Raw genomic sequence first — 25,872 nt, forward strand, 5'->3', positions numbered from 1 at the left:
GCGTCATGTACAAAGCATAGAAAAATTTGTCTTACCTCTGAAATCAATCTTGACGTACTTAACCGGTTTTCTATCGCATCCGTCAATAAATCTATAGGTAATATAAAATATTGTTTTAGAAAATGCTTCTGCCATTTAGAATTATTGAATAATGATTGTTTAATATCGTTTCTACAATGGAGCATTGAACATAAAACATTGAAACGAATATCATAGTAAATTGTTATTATTAGTAATTTTTACTTTCATTATTTATAGAACACAATGTTAAATATAAAAAAATATATCATAATTGAAATTATGATATCAATACAAAGTGTTTATTAAATTTTAAACACAAGTATAGATATAATATAATGAATAAAATTTCAAGATTGTATACTTTACCAACTGGTACGTCATAAGGTTGAATAAGTGACAGAAATTTTCGTAGAAAATCAAAAACAAATATTCCTCTGTTCAAGTGTAAATTTGCCATTTTGTACTGTTTTTCGGAGCTGGTCGTAGGAAATTTAAGTTTCGGATTCCAATCGTTCCAATCTGTAGAGATCACAGATGTCTTCAAATGTGAAATATTTGTGTCGTTTCTAGGTCCATGAACTAGAACATCGGCTACCATTTCTCTTCCATCACGTTGTGCTTCACTTGGTGTGTGAAAAATGATAAAGCTGTCCGTAGTAGTGTAATTGTCGCTATTTGGGAATGAATTTGCTTCAACTATACCATTAAGCTGACCCAGAGCTTCCAAGGCAAAAAATAGTACAAATATTCCTAAAATATTTAGAAAGATTTATTCATCGATAGTGAGAAAGTGTATATACAAAATCAAAACATGTAAAATAATATATTATATTTATTTCTGTTTTATATTATTTTATAAAACTGCGCTTATGACAATTTTACTTTGAATATTTTATATCTTTTATTGTTTATTATTTTTTCAAAAGTTTGAAGTCACGACCTATTCCATGAACTCAAGAATTTAAAAAACATGTCAGTTTAGAATTTTGTTATTTTAGAAAAATCTTCAGTCAAAGATCTATCGAAGTAGAAACTATAATTTTTTATATTTTTTCAGTATTGATTAAAAATCACAGCACAAGGTTCAGTATGTTTAGGAACAATTGGAAAAATGATTCCAAATTTTAGAAAATTAATTATCGAAGTTAAAGATTCTTTTTACAATAAGTAATAACTTTTAACTTTTTCATTGTGTTAAGTATTCATTTCTCAAGTATATTCGTAGGATTTGTAGTGTCTTTATTAATAAGTAAACAAAAAATGAAGATACAAAGTAATGCACACCTTTCAAAAGGATCATTTTCTTTCACTGTAACGTTACAGTTTTTCGATATATTCTTCGATAAGATAATACATACAACGCGGAAACGCGATAGAACAACCCTGTTGAATCGTGGCTATATGTGAACTGACACTCGAAAGATTTGTTAAGGCTTCTTTGAAACCCTGTAAGTGTGGATGTTGTTGAACTCTAATAGAAAAGATATAAAAACACGCACATATATTATATGTATAACATTGAAATGCGAAATATCGAAGTTAAAAATATCTAATATTTAAAAGTTTTAATAATTAACCTACTAAAATAGTTGAAATTGTTGAAATTATTAACATATTTTCTAAATAAAAACAATTATTTTAATATTAATTTTATTGATCTTCTCATCCTATAATTTTAATTACATCAATAATTTCTTTCTATAGCATTTTTTAATTTAATATTTAATATTAACTTATATATAATATAAAGTTTATTTAATACTTTAACGATAAAATTATTTTACTTCTGTGACATTCTTACACATTTCTTAAATTTCATCATTCATCTGTAATAAAACGATTTTCTTCCTTTGACATCCTTATGCGAATATCTACATATGCTTACATATTTAATATTAACATAATTCTTGTAAAGTTATATAACATATAATCAGAACTTTCTCTTTTGTCTTCTTAAAATAAATTAGTGCGCGCAAATATAGATAGATTAGATTCAAATCCTGAATAAACCGCGCGCGAATTATATCCCACCAAATTGTGCTATCCCTCCTTCGCCCCTCGCTAAGCTTATAGACGTACCTGTAGCGCGGGGAGTCATTTGACTGTCGAAAGTCATCACGCAGACATGTGTATCCTCATTTGGAATGCGTCGTTAACCTATTAACTGCGTAATACCCTTCGTTGCTATCTTGTAAGCATTTATACACTACTATTAAATCCATTTCATTACTACATATTCATTTAATTATTTATTATAAATCTGTATAATAAAATTGAGTAGCTTTTTTAAGTATATTTGCTTTTCTTTTGGTTGGTTGAATATATATTCGATTATTTGAATGCTTTAACTTATACAAATCTTGCATTAATAGTTTTTGAGGCAAAATTTCAGTTTGGCTATTACTTTAGGTTAATATAGTTGGCTGTAATTATTTTAAATTGTGTTAGTTGTCTTTTGTATAAATTATTCGATCGATTATTGGTTAATTACATGAGTAAACTCGAACGTATAAAAGTCATGAATGAATTAGTAGACGGATCGATGATTTATAATTTATAATTTATCTAATTTCATAGTAATTAATACGTTGTATAATAATACGTAATTGATAATGCATAATTGTATTATTATCATGCATTGATATATGAATATAAAAATGAAAGTAAAAAAGATTAAACCAATTACTTTTTCATGTATGGATATATTAAATTATTTCTTTATTTCAAAATAATTAAACGAATCATAACTTTTATTACAATTTTTATTATTATTACGAAAGAATCTCAATGACAGATATCTTTTAATTTTAAGGTTAGATGCATCTTTTATGCAGTGTTCTGAGATTTAGTGGAATATTTTGATTTATTGCAAACATAGTTGCATATTTATGAAACATTGTTTACAAACATAGTTTATTGTTAGAATGTTTCTCTCGAACACTCGCAATTTCTTGGATTTTTGCAAAGCGATTCATATCAATAATTCGATCGATCGATTCATAGGTATTTGGCAATATTAGGAAGTGTTTTATGATTTGTAAACAATATTTTATATATGTGTACACTTCTTTGTTATTTCCTTCTTATTGAGGAGCAAATAACAATTAATAGACAGATTTAGTAGTATTTTCTTAAATAAACACTTTAGAAGAAGAAAAAGTAAAATATGAAAATAAAACATTTTGTTTTCCTTTGTGTTCCCCCCCTATGTGTTTACTAATACAGCTTTATTTTCCGAGAATGTTTATGATCGCGCGCAATGCGGTCAGTAGAGTCAATGTTTGTTGCGCAGTGTTATTTTCAATATTTTTTAGAGCACAATAGCTCTTAATAATTGAAAATTCAGTTAGAATTCACGCACGAAATTTGAGTCAGTGTTTGTTCGTAGTGTCTTTTATTTTTCTTTTCTCATATTTTTTTTTAAATTCGATATCAGCTTTCGGTATTAGAATCAGTGCTTCTCTTAAAAGAATCTAACCTCTTCAAGAGTTAAAAATATGTAGTAAGTATTCTTGTCTATTATATTTCCATTAATTTTATTTCTTCATATTTTGTTTGAATCATTGTTAATCAAAAAGATAATTTGGAGAGTTGCAACTATTAATTTTTTTATTGAAATAAAATTTGAAAGCGTCAGTATTGAACTATAAAATAGAAACATCTAACATGCTTGGACGATCATTAGATTCTAAATTTCTAATTCTTAAGCTTGTAGATTGGAATTGTAATTGTTTATCGTTATTAAAGTTTATTAGAATTTCAATCATCATTAGCACTAAAGATTTAAATGTAATAGAGTTCTATCTTTTTCTTCTGAAGATTTTTCACAATCTCCAGTTGCACCATGGGATCCTATTCCTTCGTGATGGCATTTTCTGAACCGCAGTAACATTGATGGCACTACTCTTCGTATGCAATGGTGAGTCTCATGCATTTTCGTTCCTTTGGTTACCCAATCATGTCGTAGGATGAAAGGTCCGTATCGACACGGGTGACTGGTTGTATTACGCAGAATTTTTAGCGAGCATAACGACTATGGGTATTTGTTATACCCATGAGTAGCAACGTTTCCTTTTTATGCGTTTTATTTATTAGTTCAGGGTAGGTCATTTTGCATATTGCAAATTTTGATGATTAAAATTGCATATCAATAGTATCGATGAAAGCTCACTGAATATGCGTAAATAGATGAAATGTGAATATTTCAATAGATAATGATTGTTGGAATTACTAAAACGGAATATAACGGAGAAATCGGATATCCTCCGATTTCACTACAGTTATTTTATAGTAATGTTTCTGATTTAATCATATTTTATTTTAAGATCTAATATCATAGTTGTGTAATGTTTTATGTTATAAACTCGTATATTATTTCAAACATAAAGCTGTTGAAGTTCAAATTTCTCCGTATAATCATGTAGCTACTGAATATCAAATGCAAGAAGGCACTTCGCGACAGCCAGATTTTGGGATCAAAGCAACAAGTTTGAAACACTGCTTTCATTTTGTCGAAAATGTACGTTGACAAAGGAATCACCTGAGGCTATTCCCATTAATATTCAACTTGGCGTTAATTATTACATTCTACTAAGCTTGAACTTCTTTTTTGATAGATACATAGAGTCCTTTTCATTCTTAATTTTCTTATTTCAGTATTAGAATTTTAATGATTCCTTAGATTAAATTAGTAATGTAAAGCATAAAATCATAATAATTTGTAATAATTTGTAATAAGCCGTGGAAATGCGAAATGAAAGATCATTGACCCGTTAGATAAAAATAGATACACTAATCATATTTTAGCTCAGGATTTCTAGGTTTAACTCTTTTTGTATCCATTGCGAGAACTTAATTCACGTGCTCAGGTGCTACGTGGGTGAAAGAAAGCTGATGAGCACGATAACCATAGTTCGTACGCTTGTAATAATTTCTTAGTGATTGACAATGCGCCAGCGTATTGCGCACGATGTATTTTCCAAAGTATGTATGTGTGTGTGGTTAAGCTGTGACTGCGTCCTTTCGATTATTATTACTCTATTCGCTATAATTTCAAATATAAGAAAAATTCATAAGCAATAATTGGATTACAATTCTAATTGTAAAAAATATATTACTATTAATCCTAATCCTAATCAAATTCTAATAATAATAATACTAAATTTCATATCTCATTTATCACAGTAATATCATTTTTTTTAGTAGGCGCATATACTCATTCAATTATAAACATTTCTAATCAAAATTGAGATATACACGTATTTATATCGTGTTTTACGCAATTCTCGCTAGCCGTGGTTAAACGATTTCAGGAAAATAGTAAGTAAATTAGAGCGTGAAAGTAGTGTGCTAAACTCGAGTGTCAGAGGCGTCTGTAAGTAGGCTTTTGCGTTTGACGTGTATATTCGTTATTGTTTGATTTTAATTACGCACCCCGTAAGGGATTTTTGAAACTAAATTCTGCAGTTAACAGGTTAATGGCTTCCCATTCTATGAATCATTAACAAGATCGGAGATCACTTTTGTTACTTTGTCACTGTACTCGTAATAGTGTTTCTAGTATTTAGTAATAGTAGTAGTAGTAGTAGTAGTTTGTTTCTTGGGCGATGTACAGTTCGGTTTACCACTAATTTGGGCAAATCGCGGTTGTTTTGTTAGTGTTGCGAGTGATTAATTACGAATTGGATTAGAGTTGCGAACGAGTGTTAATTACGTTTTGAATTAAAGCTACGAAAAACTACTAACATCGGTTTGTTCTATGTATTAGTGTCGCGAAGAAATGATCGTGTTTGCTGTAACGTTGCGAATGATGAGATATCGCGATTGCTCTTAGAATTTTTTTCTTTATAAATTACTATAATTTCTTACAGAATAGTATTAGAATTTTTTCTTATTTAAAATTTGAATTAATAGAAAGGAATTAATTAATTTTGTACAGTTGCAATTTAGTATGTTAAATATATATGTATGTAATTAAAGGATCAAGAGTGAAATAACGTGTATAAAAAAAAATGATTAAAACAAAAAAGGGTAATTATTACGAAAGGACATTTGAGCTTTACTTACTCAGAATTAGTTATTTTTTGTTTCAGAAACCATTCTATATGTTATTTAATATTCTATATTATACATACAATATTCCATTTCCTTTTCTTTATGAAAGTTTAGTTTCAATTCTAACCACTACAAATGTTATAACCTTATTCTACGTTAGATCGGTAACGTTGGGAATGACACTAGTGTAATGATAAAAGAATGTTGCGTACGAGATGTCGAATAAAAGAATGTATTAGGTGGTAGGTGATATTCTGTAATATCCTCATAGACGAGGTACGTGATAGATTTGTCACTTCATGAGACATCGTGTTTCACATTCTGAAATACCGATCGTGTAAAAAATCACAGGTTCCTTATGCCCTCTATGGAAAGTTCAGAAATTATATTGAATTCAATCAACGAAATTACTAACATTAACAGTAAAGAAATTCCTTTTTATTACATTTCTACATGAATCACACAAGCATATACATATAAGTATTGTATGCATTAGATTGCGATGATAGAAATTTTGCAGTGTGCAATGGATTAGCCATCTATTAAAAATTGCATTCGCAGTTTTTTAACACAGCAGAATGAAAATATCAGCTTTTAAGAGATTCATATTGCGAAAATGATGGTATTAAAATGTTTGTCATAATACTGTTACGGAATCGGTTCTCTTCTTCGAATCGATTGGTTCGATCATTTTTGAGTAAGTTGTTACCATATTCGCTACAATCTATGCAGTATACGTACAATGTAAGGTGCAATTGAAAATTTCTATCATTTCTTTCTACACAATCAATATGTCGGATATCGGTAAAAACCAATTGTCTTAATTTTCTGCCACGATCCGCATTGGTCTTGGCATCTCATATTGTGACTATCAAATAGCTTTGACGTTCCACATTCTGACTATTAAATAGCTTTAACGATTCATTCTGTTTGTCAAATGCTTGCAACAATATTAATTTCTGAGATTTTTTCAGGTAAACGAATGTAGATACGCGATAAAATTAAATAAATGAAATTAATACATTTCATATATAACATAATATATAAAATATTGGTGATTTTATAAAGTTCTACATCAAAGGCGACATGGTACTTTTTGGTGCCATTAACGCTGTCATATCTATGGTTCTAATTTTGTTCTATGTCTAACTTGTTTCTTCTTTTGCATACAGGGTGTCCCGGTATTGATGGTACAACCTGGGGCAGTGATTATACAAATTGTGGAATAAATTTTTTTCATTTGATGCTTTGTTTTCGAGGAAATCGACTTTGGATTTCCTCCAAGTACGCGTGCATTTGACTATGTTGTGGTTAAATGAATATCGATACAAACCATTATTTACTTTATCCATTTATGTAGAAACGTATATATTAAATCAAAAGTTTATTCCGATGGCTACACGAGTTTTCCACAATTAAACGCGATGGCCATTTTGGTGTTCGCAGAACTAAAAACGGAAAATATGTCGGAAAGCGTGCACGAAAATTTAATTCAGAGAGCACACCTGTGTATGCAGTACGGTGGCCAACATTTTCAACAATTTTTACATTAATAAAGTAAATCTTAAGAATTATATGTCTTATTATTACTCATAAACCTACGGAATATGGTGTGTATCGTGATTCGTTTAACCACGATATAGTCAAGTGCATGCGTACTCGGAGGAAATTCAAAATCGATTTTCTCGAAAACAAAACCTCAAATGAAAAACATTTGTTCCATATTTTCGATATATTTTCTTATGTACAATTGCCTCCTTTAGGTTGTACCATAATACTGAGACACTCTGTGTATAACGGACTGTTCGTAATAAAGGAACTCGTGACAAAGGATCGGTGTTGTGTATTGTTTCATTCTTTCAGTCGAACCGATAGAGTAGTAGTGAGTGAATGGTTCCACCGTCTCAATTACCAGGTGTGAATTCTTGCTAGCGTGGAGTGACCACTAGCGACGAATTCGCGTTACAAACTCAATCAGAGTTTTTATCATTCTCACAGACATTTCACAAATATATACGTCTAATTAAGCCATTTTAGATATTCTGTATTTAATATTTTAGATATTGATTATTTACTTAAAGTCAGTCAATTTCTAGTCAAATAACTTGACTTGTGTAAACTGAAATTTGAAATCACGATGATTATAAGCTTTTTGTTCTTTTTGTTTAAAGCGACTTTTGAGATGTATGAAGCATACAGAATTGATCAATTCCGCCAAGGTTGTTAGTCCTTTTGTTTTTAAAAAATTAATGCAAGAAAAATATTAACTATGTATTATAATACTAAAATTAGATTCAGATTTATGTTTAGATTGTTAGATAAATTTCTCTTGTCTTTCCTACCGTAAAATGTAAAAATTTATGTTAAAGAAAATTAAACTTACGTATATTGGGTAGTTTATTAGTAAATAATATATATGAAAAGTCAATTAAAGCAAAGTTAGAAGAAAGCAACACGAAGGAAAGAAAGTTTGGAATTCACTCACCAAATACGCTAATGACCCGTGAATTTCGATACGGTGAAGATTTTAAAGACGGTATTAACGAATTCCTGGCAAGTTCTTACGCCTGCAATTTCCCGAGCTCGGCTCAGATCAGAGGATAAAAAGAGCGAATAACAGTGGACCAAAGAACAAAGCCAAGCCTCTCGGATCTGATGAACGATTTGATATCACTTCACTTGCTAAGAAATGAAATTTTTATCATTTCTATTTTTTTCCCAATAAAAAGAATCGCGATAAAGTTTTGATATATTAAAACGAGTTTTAAAGTATGGATCTAATAGAATTATTTCAAATTGAATAAGCTAATATTCGATTAATTTTAATTAAAGGTGACTAAAAAGGAAAAAAACGATACAAGTTATCTTTCTTGTTAATTTGTCTCTAACTTGGTGCACTGAATGCAGCTTTGTTCCTCCGTTGATTTCTACTAGTTTCTTTTCTATTTTACTGGTTTGAATTTAGCTTGGGAATAATTAAGTTACTTCTATCCGACTGTTTCTGAGAATTAGGGTGAGGACGGAAATTATGGAAACGAAATTAACGAGTTCTTTTAGTCGAGATTAACGAATTATTCTATTTACATTTGCCACATTGCGGGGAATAAGAGATATACTTACATCAGAAAATACAGTTTTCGAAAATACAGTTTCCAAAAATATTCAATAAACTATTCTTTCATATTAACAAATCTAACATAAGCTGCCAATGCAAAGAAGTATTAGAGAAATTAGATTAATTTGATAAATTGTTATTAGGAAATTATTACAATTTTTAAGAAACTGTCTCGTTTGGAATCTTATATTGTAAAGACTGTGTATATATACATTGAGTATAGCGATAAAAATTTCACTAATTATACGTAATACAGTTAAATATTCTCTTCGCTTATATCCACCATATCTATCAATCATAGTTTTCCTCAATATTAATATTCATACCTGCTATTAAATATTCGATAATATTGAATATTACATACTAATTCTTCTGTTAGAATCTATTATATTTTCATTTCGGATTTTCATTTTAGAGCATTTATTTTATATCAAATTTTTTCAATGGGATTTAGATATAATATCTTTAGATAATATACGTATAATTTCTCTAATTCTTAAAAACACTAGTTTTCACACTACTTTTCCATGTATTTTGAATCTTTGTCGTCTGGTATAAATGCAAAATGTTAATCGATTTATTACTCCAACTATCTAGAATAGTCACCATATTTTGTACGAGATCAGCAAGTGTTCTAATACGTACGGATGAGAGTATATAACTTTCACTGTCCTAGAGTTTAAAGCTCAGATTTCCTATAAGTGTCAAACGAGTAGGAGTATGTATTCACCGCTTTTGGCTAAACGTATCGTTTGCTAGTGGAAATATCCTGTTAGAGCCAGACTCTTGTATGCCAGTTGAAGACTGCAGGGGAAGAACATGATATATGTTTAAATCATGTTTTTGTCTACTGATAGGGTTTTATTTTGATTTTAAAATAACAAAACGATTTGATCTTCATATTTAAAGTAATAAAGACATAAAAGTTCGATAGCATGAGATTAGAGTTGATGTTATTTTGAACGTCAAATTTTTATTATAACTTTTTAATAAAATTTTAAATGATCTATATACATTGCTTTTCTGTTTGATTAGATCCATTGCAGTTAGAATAGGCTGAAAATGTTTGGCTGTTAAACTTGAAGACATCCTATATACGCCTTCTTTTAAAATAATGCATAATCAGGTGTACTCTGACACGAGGGCATTTGTTACATTTAGTTTTTAGATATATGATTAATGTAACTTTCTGAGTAATTAATATGAGTAATTCTCCAGTGAGAATTGCGTTCCTGTTATATGAACTCCAATTATATATGAGCTGGTTGTTCCCCGATGAGATCAGATAAATGAGATCCTACGTGCAACGTGTTTTATAACTCGTTTTATTTGTGTCTGGAAAGTCGTGATATAAATGAAATTAAGAAGATTCTATGACTCAAAATAAGACGAAAATCAGAAATAACAAAATTGCATTGAAAGTTTCATTTTTGAGAAAATCAAATTCAAACATGTCTAGTCAGAGATTAGCCTGGTGCACGTATACTTGACGACTTCAAATTCGATTTCCTCGAAAACGAGATTTCAAATGAGAAAATTTTGTCGTATATTTTCAACCTATATTCGCATGTAGAATAGTTCACTCCTGCATAGTCAGGAATTAGTCAGCACTTAACAAGTTTTCAAACTGAATTTTCTGGAAAATGAAGCTCCCAACGCAATTTTGTTATTGTTGACTTTCGTCTTATTTTGAGTTATAGAACACCGAGTCGCCTCTCTTGCACTGCAATTTTCAGAATACATTTTACATGAGCTAATTGACGATTTACCATAAAAATTTGAAATAATGACTTCACAACTCAAAATGAAACACAAATCGGTGATAACGAAGTTATATTTGAGACATCTTTTAGAAACGTCTAAAAAATTTGCAAAATTATCCCTAAAACCTCGTTTACATTACTCAAGTTACCCAACTTCAAGTAACTTGAAACTAGTTTACTAGCCTGAACTTGTTATCTACTTGATCTGATATATATCATGTCAACTTCAAGTCGCTCGATTAATCTAAGCGAGGTTTAAAGCTTTGTAATTCTAAGTAAATCCAATATGTGATCAGACATATGGAATCAGACACATTACAAATTAACAACGAACTGTAGCTATCAGTTTATATCGAAAAGTTAAATTTTGTGCTATTCATCGCTGCAATATAATTTCACGACACTCGATTAAAGTAATCATAAATGTAATATTAAATTTATTCACTCAGTGAAATTCAAAACATCCTACCGCAACTTGCCGTATGGGATTTTCGAGTGGGAAAGATTAATAGCTCCACCAGCGTACGAGGTTACCCGTTAAACTATAATTAACTAAAAAGGGCGTAACACCATCCGTATCTCCATATACAGTTGCCGTGACAAGTTCAGTGTACGATTTGCTTACAATTAGTATAGCACGTATTACTCGCATAATTTCGTAGCCTCAGAACATGATCGTAATGCTTGTAGTTTGTAATAATCTATTCAGAGAGATACATTTACATTTAAATACTAAAGAATAATGTTAAAAACATAAGAATTTTTATATTGATCCGAAACGAATTTTACATAATTTTATATGATATAAGTCATGAGCTTACGACTAGTAGTCATTTATATGGGAAGTGATAGGAAATGCATAAAAAAACCTGGTTAATTAAAAATATTGTTGTGATTATAAAATATTTATTTATGCTTTACTATTTTTTAGTTAGGTTTCATTCCTTTGGGTGACGATCTACTGATAAAATATCATTCAGAAAATCTGACAGAAAGCAATACCTATGGGTTTATTTTAAGATAGTACCATTGACGATAAAGTCATTACTGACCGCCAAGATCAGCATTTGTATGTCTGTAAGATTCAATTCTACTTAGTTACATGGAATCGAGTAGATTTATCTGCTTAAAAAACACCAACGCGTTATCAGTACTTTGAGAATCATTCAGATTAGACTTCATGTCGGCTTTCTAACTATCGATATTTTAACTATTTTAGAAAGCAATGCTTGATAGAAAATCGATGATGAAAAGAATCGATTTACACTGCAATGAAATAAAGATCTACTTACAGTGAACAGCGTTTAAGATTCCTTACAACCTAAAATGTATTTATTTGCAATAAGATACAGATCAATTTACAGGGAGCAGAATTGAAGATTTTTCGCAACTTAAAATTTATTCGATTGCGATGAGATACAGACCAACTTACAGTGAGCAATATTTGATTGAAAATCGATAAAGAACTTATGCGAAACGACCTAATAATTTGCCAAGTAACATAGTAGTGTGTTAATAGCCACAAGTATGTCGTAGGGTGTTCGATGTTTGGCAAAGTGGATCACTCGGTTCCGATCAGTAAAGACTGAAGACGAGGGTGTGTAGAGGGTAGTAGTAGAGGAGAGGATCGCGTGGGAGGATGGGTTTTGGCATAGCAGAGCGTGTCGGTGCAGTAGGGGAGAATGGATTGGAATGGGAGAATGGGTGTTCTCTCCCAAGTGTTCGGCTGTCGGGAGCAGCCAGGCGGGTAGTCAGTGCGTCGTCAGCCTTCGCGTCGTCGTGATGCTCTTCTGTTCTTTCTTGTCTTTCTGGTTTCGTCCTTCCAGTTCATTCAGCGCCTATCTCGTCGGTACACCAGCTATATCGTGTTATTGTGACTTTTTCTATTCTTTCATCACAGAAAACGATCGTCAATACCATTCATTCAATTAGTTGGAAGTTGAAAATAGATTTGTGTTTTTATATTTGATTCATTGCTTTTTAAAACGTTCTTGTGATTTCATGTGTTGTTGCTGTCGCACGCGATTTATACTGACAATCATAAACTTCAGATTCCCCGGAGAACTTGAATGGAAAGAGTACCGAGATTCATCGTAAAGGAACAGTTTGACGCGCTTCAATACTACATTTCTCTCGTTTTACTTTAAATTGGCTGTTTGTTTTGTGGTGGATTTTCATCGTTCTTTTCAAGAGTTCTCAAAATCGAGAGAGGGAGAGAGAAATATTATCCTTTTACGTGTGATTGTGTTTCCTCTAGTGCTATTAATAAACTTATCAATGGTTTCTGTGATGATCTTTTCATAGATGAGGGTATGTGTTTATACTTGATTTGTTTACACGTTTGTGTTCATGATTATTCAATAGGTCACAATGAATGAAATTATATATTAATAATTGCAAATTAAATAATATCAGTGTATTATTCATGAAGTTTAAAGTTTGTAATCTTTTATTGAATTTTATTCTCTTTCTGGTCGATTAATACTTAACGAAATAATAATAATATCTTACAATCAAATATGTTAAACAATAGAAAGATTTATTTCAGAACAATGGAAAACTGTTTGTTTTTTTCTTTTTAATTGATCTTGAAGCTTAAATTAAATACCTTTACTTACTATTGAATAATCTTTTATAAATTTGTAAGGATTTTTAGTAAACTAAACTAAACTAAGAGCAAACGTTGGAATGTTTGAATTATGACATAAATAATCAATAATATTTGTAAAACATTCTCTACCGTTTTATGTCAGCCCTGATTATTTAATATCAGATTTATTAAAGAAACACGCGAACATGTAAGAATCTTGTATATAAATTAAAAAATATTGAAATTTCGAAGCATTTGCTTATTAATTATGCTACGTTTAAATCGTACGCCATGAAAACGTATGTTCTTTCCAAATATTTTCTTTTGTGAAGTACATACGCATTTATATGCATGCACAAGTGGCTCTCCAAGTAAAAGATGCAATGAAATTTGCACTTCAAGCGTCAGATCTTAACTAGTATCTGAGTAACCTGCTTTGAACATATTGTTTGAACATAGGAAGGATTGACTTTTTTGATCATACTTAATTTATTTGTTTATTCTTTTGTTTTCCCTTTTTAGGATACTGTTTTAGTACCTTTATTATTTTATTATTTATCAATCCTTTCGGATCTTTTTGGACATTTTTTTTTTATTTATTTGCATCAAACAAAGAATATATTTATTTCTAGAACTCGGTACAAAAATCCATACATTTCCTTCATTATTATATATAGAGTTAATTATATTATTTATGACTTAAAGAACAGAAAATCATTTGATTTTGTATCAATGAATATTAAACATATTTTTATATAAACGCTTTTCATTGTTTTTAATTTTATTATAGGAACCCTTCATACATCCAATTCCAATTTCCAATACCTTTTCTACTGTTATAATTTTTTTGTAAAGAGAAGAATATATCATTTTTGCATTTTATAGACGAACAGCTATTTTTAATCTTACGAGTATTATTTTGTAATAATATACAATTTGGAGAGTACTTCTGAATTAGTTGAAACTGCAGTATATTAAAAAGGGCTACTTGAAAAGGTAAAAAATCATTTGAAAAAATATCGCAAACAATTCTAAGTATTTTTAATTTTACTTTAGAACTAAACTGAAACCTAGTCTAAAACTAACTATATACATGCAAATTAAACGACAGGATATAAACGGAAAACAATTAAGAAAGAAGCTTGATTTAATATATATCGATAATAAATTCAAATAACTAAAAATAACAAATGAAGAATGATTTTAATTCCTGTATCATATTTATGAATCTCATTTATGGCTCTAAATATGTCGTAGATTCTTATTTTGTGGAGTTTTTCCAGATTGAAGTTAGGCTTAGCTTTAGGTTTGGATGTTGAATTTGAGTTGTAAAGTAAAATTAGAATTACTTCTAATCATCTGCAACGCTATTTTTCTGATATTTTGCTTATTCAAATAGTCCTTTTTAACATATTGAAGTTTGAAAAGCATCAAAGGTATTCACCAAATTATATAATATTAGCTCATTTTGTAATAAAATATTATTTTTTACAAAGTCATAATGGAGCATTGATTTTGATCATGACTACTATAATGTTTAAGATTGATTGAATTGATTATAAATATTGTAACGTTGATAATTTATGTAATTTGTAGAGTTCTTGGCTAGCATATTTTTAATAGTACGATTGAAATGCTAATATAATATTGAAACATAATAGTATCAGTAGATTCATACGTATATTAATACATTAAAGTACATAACTTTACGATTGCCTGAATTGATGACTATATCGTACCGTAGTAGGAGAAATGTGACAAGAAGTTTCGAGATTGACTTTCAGTGAAGGTTGCACCGTGCCATGAATTCTCTGATATCGAACGAACAGCACCGCTTGCTTTATTCTCATTGTTAGGCCGATACGCCAAGTAAAGTGCTTGCGAACTTTTTAGAAAGTTTCAAGTATTTTTTATTATTAAATCATACGATCTCCTTTTTACTCTCTTTTGTATTATATTTATTTTTAATTTTGTTCTTCGATATATATTTTCCAATAGGAATATATATATATTATATATATCACACTAGAACTAGCCGCGTTTTTGATAATTTTACCATTTACATCATTTATCTCTTGCACGCTGTGGACTTTAAGAATTCCTCATCTTTACAAATTTACAGACTAAATCAATGGAGAAATAAATTAGATCAAATATATTCATTTATCTATACGTTATATTTTCATTCTTCCTCAACCACAATATGGTTTTTGCGAATTGGGTTACTGTTTTGGCTAAAAACTAAAATTAATTATTCCAGCGTCTATAACTTTTTCCTTATATACCATATAAAATTACGTATTTATTTACATTACATTTACTACTTTATCTTTTCAATGATAATTATTATTGATGATATATAGTGATGAACAACTAGGTCCATCATGGTATACAGTGACATCGTAAAGTGACGAATAGCATCATTATAGAGGAACTGGTAGGGTCGTTGGACAAGTACAATGAAGAACAAAATTATTAATACGGTAGACGGCTTGATTATAACTGTATGAAGAAAAATACTACCATCTACACAAATCTACTACTTTTTTTCTACACAAATTAGTATTTTTGTTATTTGATTTTGCATTTAATCAGTAAAAGTTTGATTGCAGCCGAATATTTTTGCAAACGTTAAGATATGTATATATATATATATATATATATATATATATTTTTTTTTTTTTAAGTTAAAGTAGTATCGAGTTTGTTTAAGCTGATTTTGATGAAGAAAACCTTACAAATCGAATGCAGCATTTTTTTCGGGAAAAAGTGGAAATTATAAAAGTTCCATTTTAGTCAGCCAAAGTGTTAACTTACCTCCTGTTAGCTCTAAGCATCGTACGACGGCTGCTTTGTTCTCTTGTTCACATTCATTCGTTCTTTTTATTTTACCGGCTTGAATTAAGCTCAGAGAATTTCAGAAATCAAAATTTATCAAGGTTTCGTTAATCTCGACTTTGCGGAGATAGACGTTTTAATATTAACGTGACGTTAGTCTACTCGATGCTATCGCTTTAACAATATTTTATTAAAGACTCTTAAAGCGCAAAAACGGTCGATGAAAATTGTAGAAATATAAAGAAATTATTGTGTTGGATTTTGAATAAAATTTTTTCATTTCTAAATGACCAAGTTATTAATAATTTTCCACTTCAACTTTCCATTTAAAATCGATTTCCCGAAAAACTTCTTTTTAGATATGTCAGTCTTTTAGCTAATTGCCGATATTTTAATAACACGATGCAAAAACATATATATTCCGGATTATACAAGAAATTTTTTCCAAAATTGATGAAAACCTGTTACAAGGATATGCTGTAAAATTGATCTCGACTTTCAGTTCAAGCATAAGATATTGATCTACAAAATCATTCTTCTTGAAGGGTAATGTTAATTTTTCATGAACGTTAATCAAATATTTTTCGCTAAAGTTCTGTTTCCGACAGTATATTCGTGATATTTTTTACTTAGTCTCTTCGTCTTCCATTCCTTCTTCAAACCCATAAAATAGCACCATTCTCATTAATGCTTCTTAATATGCGTGTCCGTGCACGTACTTCTATATGGCCACCATTAGTAGTACGTGAACTTACTCGTAACTTGATTTTCAAGCTTTTAAAGATTTTTTCAACAAGATCTGATATCGGTCGGAGGCCACGTAAAGCATATTCAATTTCATGCTTCAATTGTTGCACTGACGTAAATCCTTGAGAAGTTCCGATTTGTATACTAGTACATTTTAGACCACTAGTTATACAAATTTGTAGTTTTACAAATTTTCGATTATTTGAATAATATTAATTCCCTCACGTTAAATTAACTTAACGTATCAATAGATATTTCTGTTGGAGATCATATTCATTTATGTGTCATTTAATTAATTAATTCAATTAGTTGTGTAGCTAATGTCTCGTTTTTTTTTCTATTTCTATTGTTTTTACTATTATGTATTAATATTTATTTTAATATGATTATACATATTCTACTTGGTTAATTTGCTACTGCTCAACTTACCAACTCCTAAGTCTAACATTATGGTGATTCTACTTACCAATCAGAGTGTCCGAGGATCAATACTAGTACTATCCTATATCCTAGTGTAGTAATCTAATCTACAGAAATTCCAATTTTGCATTATTAAGTTATTACAACCTTAAGCTATTCTGGATGAATAAAATAAATATTTAAAAAGTGTGGTTAACAATTCAAATATTTTTTACCTTCGGCTCATTCTAATGATACATTGTAATCGTAAACTGGAAAATAGACACTTTTCGTGATATAAATTGCACTAATGAAATTTAGTTTTGCAAGAATAATTTAACATTATGACTTTTTCTTTCTACATTAACCTTTCATTGAAGCTACTATGTTAGGAAGCAATCTTAAAGTAATTATATTTTTTGTAATGTGGAAATTTTTCTAAAATTAGGGCGCCGTTAATTTTGTTTCGTAAAATAAGACGAGAAAATTTTGTTTATATTGTGTGTTTAATCTAATCTGCTTCTAATCTATTTCTAAGGTTATTCATGTCCACGATGAGAATGCTCAGTGTAATAGAATGCATTTATAATAGGTAGTATAAATTAATATCCGTGAAGATTGCTGTTATCACATTTTGATACATTTGCAAAAAAGAAAACTGTGTTTCGGATAAAATTAATTAACCTTCTATAAAAGATTTATTATTTTCACTATTATTTATTGTACATAGTCCTTACATAACGGCTTAGGACGACCTTCCGGCTTTATATCTTTCTCTTATCTCCTCCGCTTACTTTTCATCCTCTTTGTTCATCCTTCTCCATCTACCCTATTATATTTAATATTTTTCGTTTTTCTTGTCTGTAATAGTGGAAAACATAAATTCGAAATTTGATCGGATAGTTTTAGGGGGTCAATAAAAAATATTGGATAAGCGTGTCGTTTGTATAATTATGGGGTCATATTCATATTCTCGGTGAGTCACATTCGAATGGCAAACAGAACGATTGAAGTCAATAGTCGATAAGTTGGAACATATTGAACTGGCCCATCGTAGAACATCGTTTATCCGATCAAACCATTTGTCCTGTATGGGCAATATTCACGATAGGATCATGCACTATCAAGGTTAATTCGGATCCTGCAACCTCGAGACGGAAATAGATGCACATAATTCTATTCGTAAATACAATGTTATCAATTTATCTTTATACCAAACACTTGCCATTCATATTGTTTTAACGCTAATTGACCAATGTATTGTACACGTATGGACAATGTTTGAGGTTTGGAGATTAGTTTCTTGAACAAAGGAGATTATCCAAAATTTTCTGCACTGACAGCGTTCAGTATTTTATAAGCATTCTATATGACGAGAACATTTTGTATAAAGAAAATTTTATATTTTGATCTATGTATAGTTTCAAATACTTTTAATAGATCTTGAAAGGAATATTAGGATGATTCAGAATTTAACAATTTTATTTTATGATTTATTAAATTGTTTAGTCCATTTATTAAGTTGCGTAGAATTTTACAAGAAAAGCTAATCAGCGTCAATATTTTTATTCATCATTGTATATATATACATTTATATACACATATACACACACACACACACATATATATATATATATATATATATATATATATATATATATATATATATATATATATATATTGTATATGTATATATGTATATTTTACTTCTAGTAATCAATACTGTGAATGAATCCGAGTATTCCAATGCAGAGGGGTGACTCTCGCCATTATCCTTAACGATTCCATTAAGTTGTTACTTAAGGTAGGGCGCAACGTTCGAAGACTGTAATATAGAAGTTACCCCTTTCTTACAGGGATATCTTTCATGCCATTATCCTGTCGTACGTTCTACTTGTTTGTTCCGTTAGGGTGAAGTCAGCAGTGGATGGTTTGCAAGGAGAAAGTACGAATGCTCCATTCACGAAAAAGCTTAATTTTCTCATCTAAATGTATCCACCGCCTCTGAGACTGAATCTTCACTGTTGATAGGAAATTGCTTGCATCATTTTCTTCGCCTATTAGTTTCTGACATTATAAAGCTAATTTGGATTTAATTCTCGTCCTTGTTTATCTTTCCTCCTACTCTCACTACAACTGTCATTTACTATCAAACTGGGTTTCGAAATTCATCATCGGTACTCAATCGATACTACTCAATTTCTTATAATAAGCAATATATACAGTTACATTAATATTTGGACACCGTAGTGTTTTTTTATTCATTTTATCTTATTTACATATCATTTTGTTTATGATACGGAAATATGAACTATATATTGCAGTTTGCAAATGTAAACAGAGTTTTTTCGTAACAATGATATTGTGTACGTAACGTGTAAAAATATATAAGAGAACCTTCTTTCTATGTGAATCTTAAATAATTTCAGTTACATAAAAACTTTGTTTATCATGAAAACACAATATTTATGAGACAGAATTTGCTGTATCTTCTTTAATTAAGTAGAGTACGTAGAGATAAAAACAATTAACACAAATTAGAATCACTGCTTAAATGATGTATAATAAAATCGATTCAAAGGTACTACTCTTGAAAGCCTGTGTATTACTTATATCCTGTAGAGAAAGCAATTTCCCGATCACAGTTGCTCATTTTTCTCAATGTATTTCAATTTCATTAGAAAGTTCTATGAAGTTGTTAGTTCCACCAATACAAAGCCTAATATATATTACAAGCAGCACTTTATTGGACTTAAATAATTGTTTCTTGTTTAAACACGTTTTTAAAACATTTAATTCAATTTGGAGACAGTAATCATATTAGTAGAATAATTAATAATTACACATTCTAAAATTTTAATTTTTTATTTCAATTCTTAAGTTACATTTATGATATCTATTTCAGTTTTTAAAGTAGATGTATACTAGTATCTTTATTTCGAATAACTATTATTTATTGTGTTATTTTTCTAAGAAATCGATAATATACTCTATAAGCTTCAAGAATCCAATATGACATTGAATCTCTGTCGTTTAAACTGTTCGCATATGCTAATTTGATCTTACGTTGTATGGAATCATGTTCAATTCATGTTCATAAAGTGTTTTAAATTCACAAGTACGTTTTGTCCCGAGTTGTGAATACATTCTTCTTCATTCATAAAGTTACGAAAGCTTTTATACTTGAAACTTACGCCATTCTAACTTCGCACTATATTACTTCAATCTGATACAAGTTTCCTACGTTGTACTTATATTTTTGCGTCGTTATTTCTTGTTAAAAAATTGATTATCCTTAACATGTGGGCATAACATAACATCGTAAGTTTCCAATTTCATTCACCGACAAAATCAAAGATTTTATAATTTCCAGTATAAGAGTTTCGTGAGCTATATGAGCTTTCTTATACATTGTTTTTATTCTGAAAATACATTGCTGTATTAAAACTCAGTCATTCTAAGCTGATCTGTAAATGTGTACGTTTCTGTGATAATTTACGCTTCTAGTTTGCCTCGGTAAGTCAAATAAGTTCGAGTTGTATGTAAATTTTTCTAACTGTATATATCATAAATACCAATTATCCTTTGGGCGGATAGTTAGGTGTAGAAAATGAATGTGTTGAAGCTAGTTTATTATATAATATATTCTGGCCAATTACTTACAAGATTTGTGCATCGAAATGTTACAAATATTTCTAGTGGTTGTTTAAAATGGAGGTGATGGCAAGAAGTAGTAGAAACGAACAATGCTGAGGAGAAGATGGAGGATGGTTTTAACGGTGAATGAAAGTTTTAATGGTCGAAGAAAGTTAGGTCTCGAGTTTTTCCAGGCCTGAGGACGAAAATTTGTTGCATGTGACTGTTCGACACTTAGGTGTTATACATTTTATGAACGCATCTGTCGTCCGAATGTGTTGACCTTTCGACCTTCCCCATAATGTGTGTTGCAAGAATTATGTTTCTACATTCTTTATTATCGAACCAATTGAAAATTTTGACGTCTTTCTTAGAACAAAAATCGTTGTCCTTAGTATCTAAGTACAAGTTGGAGCGATAATCGTAGTAGTGAACATCAACTTTGAAGATTTGACAAGTATACGTAAATTTGGCTAATTCCAGATTGGACACGAGCAAGTAATCGAGAGGGGTTTAAGCTACATGTGAAAATAAGTAAAAAATGTAGAATAACATGTTTTCATAAAATGCTTCACTTTTAAGAAAAAAAATTTGAAAATATGTCACATGCACACGCGTTTAAACTTTTTTTGAATGGAAAAATGTTATTTTATATTTTTGACTTAATTTCGCGTGTATAATAATATACTGCTGATTGTGTATTCATTATTATCTAGTCGGTACTTAGCTAAGTTAAAGTACATTTGACAAATTTTCAAGCTCGATTTTCTCTGGAACAAAGAATTGTACGAAAAAATTTTATTCTATATTTTCGACTTGTCTTTTCATATGGAACAGTTCCCTCCTGACCAGATGTACTGTGATTACCGCCCCACAGATACTACTTCATCGGTATTTTCATCGATAGTATTACTAGTGAAATTAGTAACTTAGCTCGCCTTCCCGCTGCAAAGTGTAGTGATCATCCCGCAGAACTTTCAGTCTGAGACTGGCCAGAATCCTCTTGATCGGTACCAAATCCCCCGTCTTGTACGATGTCGCCATTTTGCGTTACATGTAAAACCCCCATCTACTTGAGGCTTGAATCTTAGCAAGCCTTCTCCTTGCTTCTTTCTGCACCTGAGTACGTTCCTCCTCGAACATCGCCGCCCACTCCTCCTCGATCATCTGCCAGATCCGCAAATCATCTTGCATCCTTATTCGTGTTCCGAACATTAGCTGAAATGGGGCAATGTTCGTACTTCTAGTAGGAGTCGCATTCAAGTACTTCTGTGCCGTAAATAGATGCTTAAACCACTCGTGTGGCGTTTGTCCAGACAACTTCTTCATCAGGGGAATAAGCATTCTTTTTAGCCTTTCTACCTGGTCATTTGCCCATGGAATTCCAGCGCTGCCCCAAATATGCAGAATGCCTTCCGTACTGCAATACTCCCTAAAATCGCTTGCCATGAATGCCGTAGACTCATCGGAAATAATTATTCTTGGATTTCCAAAATCCACAGACTGCCTCTTTAAATAGTTAACGACCTTGGCGCCACCTGTCCGTGTTGTGGAATACAGCCAGACAAATTTTGTGAAATCATCAACTACCACGAAGATATACTCATGATTTCTCTTCGTAGCGGGCAATGGCCCGATATGAAGGACATGATAAGTGTCGAATGGCGACTCTTCCTTTTCGGCGAAGTTTAACAACTCCTCTTGATTGCTTGCTCCTCTTGATCGTTTTCTCTCCGCAAGCTTGCAGACATTGCATCTCATCACTACCTTTTCTACAGTTTGGTGTATTTCCTTAAACCAGTACTCCTTCCTCACTAACTCCTCCGTTTTAGCAATGTTGTAATGGCGACGTTCGTGAATTATTTGGACTATTTGAGTCCGCAATGCTTTGGGCACGATCACCAACGGACCATCTTTCCCTTCTCTGCATTTAATTTCGTCCTTGAGTAGATCCAACAATTCTTTATGCGCCTCGTACATGTCCACTGCTTCCTCAAATTGTATACTCAGCATTTCCTTCATTCTTTGCCAACTTGTACAATGTCTTTCGTTTTTGATGAACGATTTCGCCGAACCACGTAAAAGCTTCTTTGCGTATATTACGCGCTGCGTATCAGTCCAATTGCGAAGATCGGACATCCGCTCAAACTCCGACAACCACATTTTCACACCGAGGATGTCGTCACCGCTGAACTTACTCATGAACTCTGGCACATCTCTAAATGCTGAAACATGCGCGTTCTTGCTGTCGACTCTCACGGGTGTTTCGAACACGTCGAGCTCTTCTTCATTTTCTTCTTCTTTCTCGTCTTCACCATGCTCGATTTCCAAGGCAATGAAAGCTTTCAGACGATCTTGCAATACTTTCTTTTCACCGGTTATTTTTAATCTTCGTTTTTTAAGTTCTTTTTTCAATTCCACAATTTCCATTGTTTCGATGCTCGTTAACTTATCGTTCACAACGCACCTTTCTGCGACATCAACAGTGGCATTATCCGCGTTTGATCCTTCGCTCATCGTGGATGATGATTCAATTGATTTCAACATAGTTTCACTATCACCACACAAATAGTTCTGTAAAGTGTTTTGTTCAATCCTGGCTCTGGCTCCCAATTGTAGAGAGTAAGGGAGTACAAAAATCTCTTACACCTTCTCTCTGGTTACACTCTGTACAACTTTATCCGCAATTCTGTCCGCAACTCTCTGCAATGCTCTCTGTACTGGTTGCAATGCTCTGCACAACTCCCTTATATACTACGGCTTGGTATGCGCACGGATGTGGATGGCCCATGGTCAAACATACCTTTCTTAATTACTCTTGTTGTAAACGAGCATGGGTATATGGCCCATCCGTCCCTACTTATATTGCCTTTTACCTGGGGTATATCGGAGTTTTCCCCAGGGTTTCTTCCCCGATACTAGGATAATAAATGTTTGTATTTAATTAGATTTATTCACAGTAAACTCCACTTGCTTCGAGACTTTGAGACTTGAGACAGATTGATTTCATTATACTAATAGACACTTGATTTCATTATAACAAGAATGCGACGAAGAAGCCAAAACGGTGGTAGAGCACCGCTGTCCTATTTGATCTTTATCGCGTTTTCCCTGGGAGTTGAGATACGAATGTAATCAGGGAGACAGTTTGGCAACTGTGCGAGATTTTCCTACGGACTTGGTCAATTTAAGAGCGAAGGAGTTACCGATAAGGTATATGACCCTTTGGGAACCTGGGCTTGTAACGCGTCTGTTTCCTGTCGAGTATAGAGTTTTGAGGGGACAATGAAAGTTAAATAAATTTCCTTGCGAAGTTCTGGAACTTCTAAAGACAAAGAATCATGTGTGCGCCAGTAGTCCAGAACCTCGTCTCTTACGGCTTCAACATTCTCTCTACTGCAGTTTTGCCTTTTCGAATAAGGAAAAACATAAAATTTCGCATAAATATCTTATTTTCTATTATCTTAAATTAATCATAGAATTATTAAATCAGTTGATTTAAAATATTTGTATACTTAGGGAGACAGTGGAGTATTAACCTACAGAAAATACATATTAGTTGATATAACTTTTATACTATGTACAAATACAGTTATTAGAAAAGTAATCTAGAAAAATCAGCATAAATGTATCGTACGGCGCAATATTGAAGATCTTATCACGAGATCTACGCTATATGAGAAAAATTGAGTATCTTTCTGTACCTTTGACGTACAGCTTAATCTTTCAGTACCAATTGGTGCATCATAAACTCACATATATAGTAGTAGCACTAGCCGTTGCTCCCATAACAGTTTGCAATCTCTTAACTCGTCTATACCGAGGGTTTATGCTTACTACCGTTAGGAATGTCGGGTTGATACAAAGTACTCGTTGGGGATGATTTCAATTGGCAGTTTAACCTTCCCTTTGTTCTATGAATTAGTATACATATAATAGGCATTATATATAACTTGGATGTAGAAATTCGACAGAATTCTTAAAGGATATATATACTTAAGGATAATAATTATAAATCGCGTGAAACACTGTAATAAATTATATAGTTTTAATTCTCCAGATTTCAATCAGATTTCAATGATTGAAATAGTACGTTGTACTTTATATTTCGTGAATATTCCAGTTTATTTCTTCGCGTCTCCTTGCACAACATACTTTTAAAAATATCGAAAAAAAAACGAAGCTCGAAGAACGACAAGTAATGTCATCTAGTCATCGTGGAAGTTTAAAATCTAACATCGTAATAAGTTATTAGTAAGATGCGGATATTTATACAATTTGGTGAAATTCAAAGGTACTGTAGTACACAGAGTGCACCAAACATGCGAAAATATATAGGAAATATCCAAACTATCAAATCTGCTTAGGTTTTATTTCTTTAGTAAATCAAAAACTTAGCTGTTACGTAGCAGAGACGGAAGGGTTCGATCTGGAGGAAATTCTGCACCGTTGCTAAAATTTCATCCATATCGTGTTAGCCGAGGTACTATCTCTCCACCTTCGTGGTATTCATTAGACGCACTGATTGGTAATTAGAATTTTTAATAGAGACCAATCAATGTGCTCCTAGCTGTAACCGATATCGTATTAATGAAACAAGCTATTTATTATAAATTATGCAGTTATACAACGTATCTAATAATATTATTAATGAAAATTTATGTAAATACATTATGTATTATTATGTTTTATATAATACACAGAATATA

General features: G+C 31.2%; 2 protein-coding genes across 10 annotated transcripts in view; one reads left to right on the top strand and one right to left on the bottom strand.

Annotated features, from left to right (window-relative positions):
- prom (prominin) overlaps nucleotides 1-22,924 on the bottom strand; it is a 31,507-nt gene extending 8,583 nt beyond the window's left edge. Inside the window, exons 1-3 of the mRNA XM_069118657.1 lie at nucleotides 22,237-22,924; nucleotides 388-771; nucleotides 36-91 (exon numbers count right to left, since the gene is read on the bottom strand). Coding sequence (XP_068974758.1) covers nucleotides 36-91; nucleotides 388-771; nucleotides 22,237-22,924 — 1,128 coding nt within the window. The remainder of the gene's footprint in view (nucleotides 1-35; nucleotides 92-387; nucleotides 772-22,236) is intronic.
- Nucleotides 2,126-25,872, top strand: part of LOC138182565 (trace amine-associated receptor 9) — a 101,486-nt gene continuing 77,739 nt past the window's right edge. For 2 of the 9 annotated variants that reach the window (XM_069118564.1, XM_069118559.1), the window contains exons 1-2: nucleotides 3,113-3,523; nucleotides 3,841-3,940. The gene's annotated coding sequence lies outside the window, so the exon portion shown is untranslated. Of the gene's footprint in view, nucleotides 2,213-3,112; nucleotides 3,524-3,840; nucleotides 3,941-12,709; nucleotides 13,264-25,872 lie in introns of those variants that run through there. The other 7 variants (XM_069118556.1, XM_069118558.1, XM_069118557.1 and 4 more) reach the window with 7 other exon arrangements.

Source organism: Bombus flavifrons, chromosome 8 (genome assembly GCF_040668555.2).
Source record: "Bombus flavifrons isolate JBK064 chromosome 8, iyBomFlav1_principal, whole genome shotgun sequence".
Taxonomy (NCBI): domain Eukaryota; kingdom Metazoa; phylum Arthropoda; class Insecta; order Hymenoptera; family Apidae; genus Bombus; species Bombus flavifrons.